Source organism: Hordeum vulgare, chromosome 4H (assembly GCF_904849725.1).
Source record: "Hordeum vulgare subsp. vulgare chromosome 4H, MorexV3_pseudomolecules_assembly, whole genome shotgun sequence".
In the NCBI taxonomy this organism is placed as follows: domain Eukaryota; kingdom Viridiplantae; phylum Streptophyta; class Magnoliopsida; order Poales; family Poaceae; genus Hordeum; species Hordeum vulgare.
The window spans coordinates 354504992-354519785 of record NC_058521.1 but is presented as its reverse complement, the minus strand read 5'-3'; the positions used below and the strand labels follow the sequence as shown (position 1 = coordinate 354519785).

The 14794-nt window shown below is 53.2% G+C and overlaps 1 protein-coding gene across 8 annotated transcripts in view; it reads left to right on the top strand.

Moving 5' to 3' along the window:
• Positions 1 to 14794, top strand: part of LOC123448608 (LON peptidase N-terminal domain and RING finger protein 1) — a 64184-nt gene that overhangs the window by 5235 nt on the left and 44155 nt on the right. For 5 of the 8 annotated variants that reach the window (XM_045125560.1, XM_045125559.1, XM_045125557.1 and 2 more), the window contains exons 10-12: positions 5448 to 5486; positions 5555 to 5616; positions 5692 to 5728. In XM_045125560.1, the coding sequence (XP_044981495.1) occupies positions 5448 to 5486; positions 5555 to 5616; positions 5692 to 5728 (138 nt within the window). Of the gene's footprint in view, positions 1 to 5447; positions 5487 to 5554; positions 5617 to 5691; positions 5729 to 7547; positions 7633 to 14794 lie in introns of all 8 variants that reach the window. The other 3 variants (XM_045125563.1, XM_045125562.1, XR_006631859.1) reach the window with 1 other exon arrangement.

The window sequence follows — 14794 nt, the reverse complement described above, 5'->3', positions numbered from 1 at the left end:
ATCCATGGAAGGTTGCCCGGTAGCAAGACCTCGCCGAGTAGATGCCGTTGGCCGTCCACTTCCAGATGAGCTTGTCCGGCTCAGAGGACAGATTGGTGCGCGCGACGAGCTGCCAAGTCCTCAAGTATTGGCCTATCTCCCGCAGGCCCACCACACCTCTAATGTCACGGGCCCAGGCATTGCCGGCGATGCCTTCCGCCACCGTCCTCGCTCTTCTTCTGTTCTTGGGGATGCATAGGTATAGGAGTGGTGCAAGCTCGCGAATTGACTGCCCATGCATCCATCGGTCCTCCCAGAACAGCGCAGTGAGGCCATCACCTACTATCATGAAGGTGGATGCATGGAATAGGCCGCGCTCCTCAGGGGAGAACTGCAGGTCAAGGCCTTGCCATGCACGGTCGGCATCCGTCCTTGATAGCCAGAGCCAGCGGAGCCTGAGCGCTAGCCCCGTGCGCTCCAGGTCTCGGATGCCTAGCCCGCCGTAGGCGAGCGGCCGGCAGACAGTGCGCCAGTTAACGTGCCAGTGTCCTCCCATCGCAGCCTCGCGCCCAGCCCAGAGGAAGCCACGCTGGATCTTCTCAAGCTGTTTCAGGGTCTTCTTCGGGGGCGTAAGGGCCAACATCTGGTGAATCGGGATCGCGCTGAGGACAGATTTAACCAATGCCAGCCGTCCTGCCTTGTTCATGAGTCATGCTTTCCAGGACGGAGGGCGGCCTGCCACGGCGTCTACCAGTGGCTGCATCTGTGCCGCTGAGGGCCGGCGAGTGGAGAGCGGGATGCCCAAGTAGGTGATGGGCAGCCCCGCGGGCTGGCAGCCCAGCGCCTCCAACAGGGCGTCGCCATCCGCACCCCCATGCAGGGTCATGGCTGAGCTCTTGCCGTAATTCACCCGCAGGCCCGATGTGGTCTCAAAGATGCCCAAGATGCTCTTCACGGCAATAACCTCCTCCATCTCAGCGTGGCAAAACATCATCAGGTCGTCGGCATATAGTGAAATTGCCGGAATTCTGCGGCGGGGGTGCAGGCGCCGAAGGATGCCGGTCTGGAGCGCCCTATGCATGAGGCGGGCCAGCGCATCGACCGCCAGGACAAAGAGCAGTGGCGATGTGGAGTCATCCTGGCACAGCCCGCGACGGTGCCAGATCGGGGGGCCGGGCACACCATTGAGCATTACTCGCGTGCTGGCCGAGGAGAGTAGGATGGACAGCCATTCCCTGATCCTTTCTCCGAAACCATATTGGCGCAGGACCTCGAAGAGGAACGGCCAGGATATGGAGTCGAAAGCCCGCGTGAGGTCGAGCTTGAGCATAATGCACGGCGAGCCCAGGTGGTGGAGCATCCGCAGAGACTGCCTGCCGAGCATGAAGTTGTCGTGGAGCGTGCGTCCGACGATGAAGGCGTTCTGGTTGCGACTCACCAGGCTGTCAAGCTTGGGAGCGATGCGCAACGACAGAACCTTCGCGAATATCTTGGCGACGATGTGAATCAGGCAAATCGGCCGATAGCCGCCCAGCTTGTGGGCATCCGCGCGCTTGGGCAGCAGGGTGAGCAGGGCTTGGTTGAGCTTACCAAACCCTCTCCCTCGTAGCGCATACAGCTGCTCAAAGACGTCCAGGATGTCTTGCCTGATGATGCACCAGCAGGCGCGCAGGAATTCGGCGGTGAACCTGTCCGGCCCTGGTGCCTTGTGCGGCGGCATGCGGCTCACCGCAGCCCAGATCTCCTCGGAAGTGAATGGATCGTCCAGGCTGTCCAGATGACCGGGCGTGATGAGCTGCTCCAGGTCAAGCGTGTGCTCCCGGTCCACGGCAGTGCCCAGAAGCCCGTCAAAGTGCTCGAATGCAGCCCGGGCCATCTCCTCGTGATCAGATAGGACGTGCTCATCAACTAGGAGGCTATGCACGCGATTCTTCTGGCGGCGGTAAGTGCATTGCCGGTGGAAGAAGCTCGTGTTCACATCTCCCTCCGCGAGGAAGGTGATACGGGCGCGCTGCCGCGCGATAGTGCGCTCTAGGGAGGCGAGCCCAAGGTATGACAGCTTGAGCTGCCTGCGCAACCAATCCTCTGATGGGGTGAGCGGGTGTGTCTCCATCGCGAGGTCGAAGCGGGCAATCAGCTCGCGGGAGATGGCCAGCTTGTCCCGGACGCTGCCCGTGGATCGGGCACTCCAGCTCGTAAGGGCGCGGGCAGTGGCCTGCAGGCGTCGACCCAGCCGCTGGAAGGGGTCGGGGTCATGGACCGAGCTCCAGGCCGTGGCGACGGTGTCGTGGAATCCGTCGAGGCGGAGCCAGAATTCCTTGAAGCGGAAGCGCCTATGGGCCACGGGCATAGGAGAGCAGTCCAATAGCAGCGGGCAGTGGTCGGACACTAAGGATGCAAGGCAACGGAGGTGGCACTCCCCATGGTAGTCCTCCCACTCCGAGGTGCATAGTACCCGGTCAAGGTGCACGAGCGTCGGCGGCGATTGCTCGTTGGACCAAGTAAAGCGGCGCCCATTGAGGTAGACTTCCTTCAAGGCAAGGTCATTGATGGCACGCCGGAATCTGCCCATCATGCGGCGATTCAGGTTGCCCGAACTCTTGTCAGCATTCCGGTAGATGAGGTTGAAGTCGCCACATAGCATCCATGGGCCCTGGCATGCAGCGCGAATGTCCCGCAACTCTTGCAGGAACAACAGCTTCTCGGGGTCCCCTTGGGGGCCATACACCGTGGTAAGCCACCACGGGGGGCCATTGGGCGCGCGCACCTTGACCGTGATCGCGTTTTGGGTAAATAGGGGGTCGGAAATGGTGACAGCCCTAGTTTTCCAAGCGATGAGAATGCTGCCGCGGGTGCCGTCGGCCAGGAGATAGGTGGAGCCATCGAACTCGGACCCGAGGGTGTCCAACACAGTCGACGAGCAAATCAACTCCATTTTCATTTCCTGAAGACATACAAGAACATTATATTTTCCCTGAATCCTTATTGTGAACTTCTAATGTAAATAAACCAGAAATAAAGATCTTTCTATCCGTCACCTTATGTATCAAATCTACAAAATTCCATACGGGTATTTCTTCTTTGTTTACATATAGACATAGTTGACCATATTGCTATCCATCCATTTGCATTGAGATGTTTTCTCGAATACGCAGGAGAGTTGCCGTATCATTGCACTAAAACGTCAAAGTCAAAATACACCCCCAACCCTACCATGCACCCCTTAAAGAAGGACGCGGTAGGGCAAGGTGGGGCGCTCACCCTACCTTGTTTTCTCACGATTTTTTACCAGTTATACGTATACAATCCGTCAATCGCTAAAAATCCAGTCGCTGGGTAAAAATCACGGTGAAACACTATACTGGGCCGTCAAGCGTGAATCATGTACACCCTATTGGGCCATAGCAATTAGCAGGTTACGTTATTCTTTAAAAAATAGCAGGTCAGGACCTGGGTCACGCACAACCTCGTGCCCTCGCTTGATCCAGTCATTCAGCGAGGAAACGCACGACGCCGTGCCATGCTCCTGACTCTCGCTCGACACGAACCCTAGTGGCGGCGTTCGGGGGCGGTGGCCAGTAGACGTCATTAAAGTTTTTTTGTCGATATGTTGTATTTGGTTATTCTACTTTGGATCATATATATGAAAATATTGCTGTGAGCTGTTGGTGTCTATGTTAATTTTGCATCAAACTTAAGAGTTCGCCATACCTCAAAAAAGTTTCGTCCTCGGCCACTGATTACAAGCATGCCACTGACTATTAATGACCTCGACCAAAAGAGCTGAAACTATAAGGCGGCTTCATTAAACACACAATCATTCCTGTGATTCCACAACCTCCATTGAGTTGCAACTTAGCTTAGAGCAAGTCTAGTAGAGCCCTCAAACCCCCAAACCCTTAAAAATAACCGCTTTTTTACAGTTTTCGTCCGAAAAACGGCGTAGACTAGAACCCTTAAACCCTTAAACCCGTAATATTTTTAGAGGTCCAACCCTCAAACTAGTTTTGAGCCTGTAGAAGTGAGGGTTGGGAGGAGAAACTCCTCCCAACCCGCACTCCACTTCAGCTCCAGCGCGGGATCGATCCCGTCTCCCAACCGTCGCCTTCCTTGCGCCCGCCTCGCCCCCGCCGCCGCCATGGAGCCCCCCGCCGCCGCCGGCCGCCGCGCCCGCCCCAGCCCCAGCCGCGCCCGCCCCTGCCGGCCCCGGCCGCGGCTGCAGCGCCCGCCCCGGCCGCCGATGCGCCCGCCCCGGCCAAGCGGTGGCCCTCGCCCGCCCCTGCGCCCGCCGCCCTCGGCCCCGCCCCTGCCGGCCCCGTCCCCGCCACGGCCGCCGCAGCGCCAGCCCCGGCCGCCCCCGCCACCGTCGGGGCCAAGCGGCGGCGGGCAGGCCTGCCACCGCCTCCGTCTGCGCTAGCCCCGGCCGCCGCTCCTGCCCCTGCCACCGCCCCGGCTTCCGCCCCGACGACGCTCCGGCCCTCAAGAAGAGCAGGCCGAAGGCGGCCTCCCGTGGGCCGCGAGGGGCTGCCTCCAAGGCCGCCGGCGAGTCCTCCGCCGTGGCCAAGCCGTGGAAGAAGCTCGCGACGCGGAAGAAGCCTGCTGCCACGCCCGCCGAACCTCCTCCTGTCGCGCACGAGGTGTTCGAGGATGGATGCAACCACCGGCACCGACCAAACCGGTAAACTGTATTGGCAAAGGATCGAGGACAACTATTGTAGGATCAAGCCGAAGAAGAGGAGAGGATGATCAAGGTGAAAGAGGCAAAGGTATGGAAAGAACTCATGGTGGAAGAGAAGGAGCACATGATGATGTCCAAGAAGGACATGGATCAAGAACAATTGCAATGGTGGAAGGACTACAAGGAGGACATCGCGGAGAGGAAGAGGATATTCCGTGGTGCGTCCTCTACTCTTCGAGGTGACACTCCGATGAGTTGTGGTGGCGATGGCGGTGTAGAAGACTCCACCACCGGCGACAATGGAGGTGCTTGATGGACGTGGAAGTGGTCTAGGAAATGGCGCCAAGTGTAATTTTTTGGTGATGGTGCCGAGTAGAGGGGGAAGATGATGATTGTGTGATGTAAAAACTATTAAACCATGCATCAATGATCTTTATTTTCGTGTTTGTTTGGAGGTTTATTATGTTTTTCTAGTGAAAATTATGCAATGCCAAATGACAGTTTTAAGGGTTGGGGTTGGGGCAAAGAGTAGAACCCTCAAACCCAACCCTTATAACGGAATATTCCGTTATAAGGGTTGGGTTTGAGGGTTCTACTCTTTGCCCCTGTTTTTCAACCCTTAAAAGTGTCAAAATTGGGCAATTCTCAACCCTTAAAACTGGTTTTACATTTAAGAATTTGAGGGTTCTACTAGAGATGCTCTTATTTGCTATGTTTTAAAACACTGCTTGGATGTCTGGATGTGTTGTATCAATATATTCACAACCTTGTTTGTCCACATTTGAAACAGGTAAGGAGGATAATGGAAGGGAATCGTCGGATGGGAATGGTCAGTATCAAATCTGAGATATTCTGCTTGCCTAAAGAGTTCATTCATTGACTGATTCTGTAATCCAGGTTGCTATTGATTCTGCGACGGGAACTGTAGCTGACTGTGGTTGTGAGGTGGAAATTCTTGAGTGAGTCTAGTTCTCTTCATTTTTTTGTCAAAATTCTGCCAACACTTTCAGTCTCACCTCTTCATAAATGTGTAGGTGTGAGCCACTTCCAGATGGACGTTTTTATCTAGAGGTAAATTCATGCTCTGTTTGCAAGATTACCAACCATTTTGTGTGCACACCTTTCTTTTGAAGATTTATATTACACACATTCACTACCTAGAAAACCACCAAATACAATAGTGTGACAACCAAAGGATTTAGAACTTGCCCATGCCAGGTCAGGTTGACCTGCTATCCAGCAACAACTCAGCTGGTGGAGTTGCATGTAAAAACTTAGCATTCTTTCCCTCATTTCGATTTCGCCAATACCATTTAAAGTGATTACTTCAGTACCACGGCCTTACGAAAATGAAGCTGTCATCCTAAGTTTTCTCATGTAGAGCCTTAGACGGAGGTACTGCATTTGCAGCTGATAATACCACCAGAGCCACAGGTAACACCAAACTGAGCTATTGTGGTACTCCCTCTGTCCCACAATATAAGATGGGAAAAGCTAACCATCACTCGACGGATCGCAGTTGCCGCGTCCGCCTCCTCTCCTGTATGACACGCGTACAAGTGACGTCCCGCATAGAGGTTCTGGTTCTGCAACAGGGACTATGTTTCTGAAACATATATGGTGTTGCAATAGTCTACGGCGGGTCTATGTTTTGCAACAAAACATCTATTGCGTAAATTTTTTGCAACACGACCTCAGTTGCAATTTTTTTTGCAACGAAACCCCAGTTGCATTTTTTTTTTTGTGCAACAAAACAGTTGCTGCAAAAAAATACTGCAACAAGATCTATGTTGCAGAAATAATTTTGCAACAAAACCTGTGTTGCAGACTTGCAGTGGTGAAGGCATATCCAGCTCGGTCGATGCAACAAATCTGACGGCTCGCGACCTGGCTGATCTTGCGGACGCGTAGCATGCCCCATATAAGATTGTTTTTTAAGCGTGTTAGCTTGAAAAACGATCTTATATTGCGGGACAGAGGGAGTAGTATGTTTGGTATATGTCTGAGCTGACTGGCTGAGGATCTGATTTGTTGACTGATGGCCTATGATCACGAACAAACAAGTGCAATTGAACACCTTGGGGGGGGGGGGCTGGGAATTTATTTTCTAGGAGAACAACTCACGGGGTGATTTCATACCTGTCACCTGGGATGGCATGCGGTTGATCAAGAAGGTGGCCATCATGACAGCTTCACTTCATAGGAACTTGGGCACATTCATGGTGAACATTGTTACTGTATACGTGGATTGCACTAGCCCTTTCCATCAGTTCGGACTTTTGGTTGCGTTGGCTAGTGCATGAAGCTTAACATGATATTAGTGCTAAGGTCTTGAGTTCAAGTCCTGACTTTCACAATTTATTTAAAAAATTGCTGGTAGCCCCCCTTCGTGTCCACGTAGAGGCCTCTTGAGTCATACGTGAGTTTCGCGCGCCGTCGCTCTTTTCCGGTTGCACACGTTGACCTGTCTTCCCCGTCACACGTGAGAGGTGGTGTTACAGTATATATGGATTGCACTAGCCCTTTTCATCAGTTCGGACTTTTGCTTGCGTTGGCTAGTGTATGAAGCTTAACAAACATCAGTGCTTGGGCCACCTCTAGCAGGCGGCAATTTTTCCTCTCCGGCACCCCATTTTGATGATGTGTGTCCGGGCAAGATGTTTGATGCAGGATGCCCTTGTCTGACATGAAGGCACCAATGACCTTGTTAACATACTAGGTGCAATTGTCAGATCTGAGTTTTTGAATTTTCACATTAATTTGAGTCTAAACAAGGGCATAAAACCTTTGAAACACTGAAACACTTCATCTTTATGTTTCAGAAGATAGACCTAAGTCATCCGAGAATGGAAATCAATGAACGTAACGAAGTACTTCATACCATTGACAGATAACACTGGACATGTCTATATATGAGAGTGGATTAACACAAAAGGAAGCTCAAGGGGATCACAATCATCCAGATCTGCCCAAAGGTGTTGCAGATCATTCACATACACGAGCATGTTTCTTTCACCTTGACGACCAACATGGATCTTTTCTTCAGTTTGAGACATGAGCATTAGGTTTCCCTTACCGGAATACCTCGTGGACAGCATGCTCCACACAGCAGAAGCATCTGGGAATGCCTCAACAGACACTGGAATAGCTGGAATCAGTAACACTCCACTTCTTCCATTCTGGTCTCTCTTTGTCAGCCGGTTCTTCAACCGTTCCAAGAACATACTCCATCAAACCCTTTGTCTTCAAGATCAACAAGGCCTGCCTCGACCAGTTCGGGTAGTTTGCTCACGCTATTCAGCTTGACATCATTTGGCATGAGCTCAGGCTTGAATAACCGATCTGCTTGAGGCACAACAATTCTGCCGCCTGTTGCTGGAGAGGACCCCTCGGCATTTTTTGCCGCCATGAGCTCCACAAGTTGCTGCAGCAGAGATGTAACTTCTGCCATGACAGCCTCCACCTCTGCTTCTTCTCTCCTCCTTCCTCTGCTACCAGCAGCCACACAACCACCGATCACTCACTTCACCGCAGCCAAACACAGCCAGCAGCACCAACCTCAACAGCATCCCTCTTCTTCAATCAGCAGACACAGCAGCAACACAGTAGATCGAGCAGATAGCAAATCACCCTCAAGTGCAAGCAGCAGCAGCAGCCTCCTTCTCCTCAAACAGCAACAGCAACTCGCCTCCTTCCTCTTTCTCTGCCACACACACAGCAGTACCAGCAGCGAGACAACACAGCAACATAGACAGTAGCACCTCGCAGACTCCAGGACCACAGCGCCCAGCAGCAGCTCCTCTCCGCCAGATCTCTCCCCTGGCTTCTCTCCTGCAAGCACGAGTTCCAGACTTATCCGCAAGCTTAGCTGCATCCCAGGCTAAGGAGCATCCGCAGCAAGAACCGATGGCGTTGGCGGAGTAGCCACTGGAGGAACCGGGTGTGGCGGACACGCATATGAATGTGAAAGAAGCCAACGAATTTAGTATAGCGGTACAATAAGAAATCACCGAGCAACGGGTGATGATGGCGTAGCCTGACGAAGAAGACATAATACCAGTCTTCTTTCTTTCCTCTTAAATTTTATAGCGAAAATCACACAAGCGAGCAGAACAGGGCCCTCATGTGGTTTGTAGCAGCAGCCGAGCAGCAACAGACGCACACGAACAAGCAGATCAGGGCCCTCACGTACGTTGCTTGTAGCAGTAGTAGAGTCACACACGGAGCTGCCAGAGGAGATGAGCTGGGCACGCGCACAGGCTTCACGCCTTCACGGACAGTCACGCGGGAGAGGTTCGCAGGCGGATCAGGCGAGTGGCACATGAGAAGCTGCGGCGCTGTGGTGTAGACGGACGGGTAGGCAGCGGTGGCCGGAAAAGAAAGCAACGGGCGCACGTGAGATTGGATCGGAATAGCACGAGTTGCGCGTGGAAAAAAAAACTAGGGCCCTAATACCATGTTATGAAACTTATCTCTGTTGAAAGGCCGAAGGGCATATATATATATATATATATATATAGGGTCGCCCTATTCGTCACCCTGGGTGAGGAATAGTTATTCTTCACCCCCCTTATTTTAACATCATTGCACCGTAATTTTACGTTCCGTAAATTTTGCCTTATTTTATATGTAAAAAGAGACCGTAAAAAAATATAATCACCATAAAAATATTTTATGTCAAGTAAAATTAAGAACATACAAAAATAGTGCAAAAAATACAAAAAATTCAATTTTTTCTGATCTTGTGACCTATATTATTGTTTCTTTTGTCAAATTTTACGTAGTGATTCAATATAAATGTAACTATTTGTATTTCAAATGTAATTTATTTGTAAATTGATCGTAAGATTATCTCGGGTGAAGAATAAACTATTCTGCACCCTGGGTGATAAATATAGTTTCTATATATATATTTATATATATTTATATAAACTATTTATATAAACTCTATTTATATATATATAGAAACTCTATTTATATAAACTATATCTATATATATATATAAACTATATTTATATTTATATATATATATAGAAACTCTATTTATATAAACTATTCTGCACCCTGGGTGATAAATAGAAACTCTCGGGTGAAGAATCCACTTTATGAAGATCTCATTGTATTCGAAAAGCTCGTAATCTTTTTCTCTACTAATAAAACCTGCTTATTCAACGATCCATTCCTGGTCCACTTCCAGGTGAGCTGGTCGGGCGTGTTGAGCAGGATGGTGTGCTCAATGGCGTTCCATAGGCGGATGTACTGGCCAATCTCGTGGACGCCGAGAGTGCCCTCGATGTCGCGAGCCCAAGCACTGGCATTAAGCCCTTCCGTGACGGCCCGCGCCTTCCTCTTGCGCGTGGGGATGCAGGCGAGGAGCCGCGGTGCTATCTCGCCGACGGATCGGCCGTCGATCCAGCGGTCGTCCCAGAAGAGGGCCGAGAGGCCGTTCCCCAGGGTCATAGTGGTGCAGGCGAAGAACAGGGCAAGTTCATCCGCCGAGAACTGCAGGTCGAGCCCACTCCATGCTCTGTTCTGGTCGGTGCGGCTGAGCCATAGCCATCGCAGGCGGAGTGCCAACCCGGTGCGTTCGAAGACGGCAGTTGGCCCCGCACCTTGCCAACCCGGATTTCACCATCGCGAGGCGCCCAGCCTTGTTCATGAGCCAGGCCTTCCAAGACGGCAGTTGGCCCCGCACCTTGTCCACCAGGGGCTGCAGCTGCGCCGCCGTCGGTTGCCGGATCGTGAGTGGAATTCCCTGGTAGGTGACCGGGAGCTCGGCGATGGGACAGCCGAGCAGCTGTACTACAGCGGTTGCCGCATCCTCGTCGCAATGAATGAGGGTCGCCGTGCTCTTGGCGAAGTTGACGTGGAGTCCGGAGGCGCGGCCGAAGAGGTGCAGGATACCCTTGACTGCGGTGATCTCAGCCGGTGATGGATGGCAGAACAACACGACGTCGTCTACGTACAACGAGATCGCCGACACCGTGCGCCGCGGGTGGAGCTGCTGCAAGATACCCAGCGAGGTGGCCCGATTGACGAGCCGGCTGAGGACGTCGACGGCGAGGACGAAGAGCTGCGGGGCCAGCGGGTCGCCCTGCCGGAAGCCTCGAACATGCCAAATGGGGGGGCCCGGGTCGCCATTGAGCAGCACCCTAGTGCTTGCTGAAGATAGCAGGATGGCCATCCATGCTCGGAAGCGAGCGCCAAAGCCGTAGCGCTGCATCACCTCGAAGACGAAAGGCTAGGAGATCGAGTCAAATGCTTTCGACAAGTCCAGCTTAAGGAGGGCACGTGGGGCTTTGAGCTGATGGAGTAGTCGCGCAGATTGCTTGACGAGGACGAAGTTGTCATGTAGGCTGCGCCCGGGGATGAATGCATTCTGGTTGGGGCTGACGAGGCGATCCAGCTATGGGCCTAGGTGGAGTGAGAGCACTTTGGCGAACACCTTGGCGACGAGATGAATAAGGCTGATCGGCCTGTAGTCCCCGAAGGTGGTGGCGTCGGCACGCTTGGGGAGCAAGGTGAGCAGCGCCTGGTTAAGGTGGGCGAAACCCCGGCCGCGCATGTCGTAGAGCTGCTGGAAGACATCCACCCAGTCTTGCCGCACCGTGTGCCATCAAGCGCGCAGAAATTCTGCAGTGGAGCCTTGTGCGCGGGCAGGCGTTGTACAGCGTGCCAGATTTCCTTGGAGGCGAACGGCTCCTCGAGGACGAGGAGGTCGTCGGCGGGCTCAATGAGCTCGTCAAGGTGGAGCGAGCACTCGCGGTCGACGGCGGTGCCAAGCAGGCCATCAAAGTGTGAGAAGGCCGCGTCCACCATGTCGCCGTGGCTAGAAATCACGCGACCGTCGATGCTGATGTTGTGAATCATGTTCTTCTGCCTGCGGTAGGTGCTCTGGCGGTGGAAAAAGGAGGTGTTGGCGTCTCCGTCCTTCAGCGAGGTGACCCGCGCTCGCTGGCGGGCAATGGTGCGCTCGAGCGAGGCTAGCCCGAGGTAGGATATCTTCAGCTGGGAGCGCAGCCAGCACTCGTCGGGGGTGAGGGCCCGGTCTTCTTGCGCCTTGTTGAATTTGGAGATCAGCTCCCGCGCGATCGCGAGCTTGAGGCGGACGCCTCTGACCGAGCGAGCGCTCCAGCTAGTAAGCGCGCTAGCAGTGGCCTGGAGGCGTAGCACCATGTGCTTGAAGGGATCGACGTGAGTAACGGAGTTCCAAGCCATGGTCACCACGTCCTGGAAGCCATCCAGACGGAGCCAGAACTGCTCGAAGTGGAATCGGCGGTGAGCGCGAGGCAGGGGGCAACAGTCCAGTAGTAGAGGGCTATGGTCGGAGACGACGGACGCGAGGCAGCGGAGGTGGCACTCCCCATGCAACTCTTCCCAGTCCGAGGTGCATAGGACGCGGTCGAGGCGCACGAGCGTTGGCGGCGATTGCTCGTTCGACCACGTGTAACGGCGGCCGTTAAGGTATACCTCTTTGAGCGCGAGGACATCGACGAGCGTTGGCGGCGATTGCTCGTTCGACCACGTGTAACAGCGGCCGTTAAGGTATACCTCTTTGAGCGCGAGGACATCGATCAGGCGGCGAAACTTGCCCATCATGCGGCGGTTGAGGTTGCGGTTGTTCTTGTCCTCCACGCGATAGATCAGGTTGAAGTCCCCGCATAGCATCCAAGGTCCAGGGCAGGCAGCGCGCACATCGCGCAGTTCTTGTAGGAAGGCGATCTTCGCCACATCGGCCCGGGGTCCGTATACGACGGTAAGCCACCAGTGGGCGGCGCCGGGCGTGGCTACATTGGCTGAGAGCGTGTTCGTGGTGAACGTATGGTCGGAAAGGGCGATGGACCGGCTCTTCCAAGCCAAGAGTATGCCACCGCGGGTGCCAGCGGCCGGCAAATAGACGTATTCGTCAAACTCGGAACCAAGCGTCTCAAGGACGGTCGACGAGCAGATCAACTCCATTTTAGTTTCTTGAATGCATACAATGGAGGCCTCGGTGGTACAAATCAGCGAGCGGATGGCCTAACGACGAGCGCGCGCATTCAGGCCGCGGGCGTTCCAGATTACAATTTTGAGGTCGTAATTCATGGTAACACGTTCGACAGGGGTGCTGCACACAGCGGTTAGGCCGCAATGGGGCCACCGTCCGTCGTGCTCGTGGTCGGCGCCGATCCCGGGAGGGGTGGCAGCTCGCGATCGACCAGCGCTGCGATCGCAGCGAGCACGGACCGGGGGATGGGTGCAGCGAAGATGCCGTCGTAGGCCTGCATCTCGGCAGCGGTGATCTGCTGGTTGACGCCCACGATGCCAAGTGTGCGGAGGACCTGCGCCCGACGCTCAGTCGTGGGTGGTGCAGCGGCCTTGGGGGCAGCCCCCGCGGAGGAGGACACGGAACGGCCCCGGTGCGGGGAGAAGTTGAGCGCCGGCCGGCGTGGGCGCTTTCCTGGGGTCGGGAGGACATCGCTAATGTGCTTTGTGGCGGCCGAGAGGAATTCTCCCAACGTCCACGTCGCAGCAGGCCGCCGATGACGCGATCGCAGCATGGTGATCGGCGGGGAAGCAAAGCAGCCCGTGGGGGTTTGGCCCAGGTTGGACACAACCTACCTGAGGGCTGATGGGCGCATCTGCAAGGAGTGGGGCGGGCTCCGAATTGCTTTGGGTCGCAGCCACGGGAGTGGTGGGCGCGACCGCATCTGGCGAGGGGGGGGGGGGGGTTGGCTGAGTCCGCCGTCATCGCGCCCTCCTTCGACCCGACCAGCATTTCATTTTTTAGGCAAATTAGCCAACCTCTCACGTCTACCCCAAACTGACCGCCTAATCAAAGCCCAAGAGTGGGTAAGAGCCCATCAAACGGCCGACAGCCAAGGCCCAACCTAGGTCGACCTCCTCCTTATCGCTTCTGCTAGTTCCCTTCCCCACCTCTTCTCATTTCTTCATCGTCCTTTCTCGTCGACCTCACTGGCTCCCGCGGCCCTGCCTACATACCGCCGGGTCCCTGAAGTGAGCAGCCACGCCCGTTGTTGCGGACGTCCTCAACAGCCTCCGCTTCGCCATGGCAAGTGTCTTTGCTCATCGACGACCACCTTCCTGTCAGCCGTCTTACCTCCAAGCTCCTGTGCTAGTGCGTACCCGACGCTCTCCCATCCACACATGCCTCGACCGCCTCCAGCATGCTAAATTCAAAGCTTAGGCTTGTGCAGCCTAAATGAAAGACAATATTCAGAAAAGCAAAACGAAAGACAATATTAGGCTTGTGCAATACTAAGAAAAGCGAAATGAAAGACAATATTGTGCAAGTATACAGGGTGCATCCCTCAGGATGAATCACGACCTTGAGTACAAATTAATCTGCTGATTTGTACAATCCATTATTTAAAAGCTTTAGATCAGATCATCAACCCAATAACTTTGGTGCATTATGAATTTTGGATTGTGCCACAAACATTCACAAAAACCACGTGGATGATCTATTTTGCAAGAGCTAATTCTTCAGATTGTAGTGTTCTGCACACACTCATCTGCACAAATATATTGTGTGCAGGCAGACATTCAGAAAGCACATATATATTGTTCTCCTGCACAAATTAATACAACTTCAGATACATCGAGATCATGTTTCTTATAACTGTGTATGTGAGTTCTGTGCAAAATATATTAGACAGAAAATGTTTTACATGCGGAGTTCGGCACGATCCAGCCAGGGGAGAAATTAACTAATTTAACACATGCGGATGGCACAGCTAGGTTGCATGGTTTCCTTCAAGAATTGATTGCAAGTGAAGGTTAGGAGTGGCAATAGTCAGCGCCTCCTTCGAAAGTAAAAGTTTGCCCACGAACACACAGTGAATGGTTTGGCAACATATTGGCTTGGAACCTCTCGATTCAGAAGAAAAGAAATGATGTTCTAGAAACGTAAATTTTGAAACATCCAATGAGCCTCTTTGCTTGATGGTTAAATAAAATATAATAAGAAACATACAGTGAGCCTCTTTGCCAGATGGTTAAAAACATGCGAAAATTTCAATTACACATAGAATAGAATACATTGGTTATTTATCTAAAGTAGTATCTGACAACATTATACACACGCTGAAGGGCGTAAATCACTGCATACGTATCATTCTCGGTTACTATTTCCAA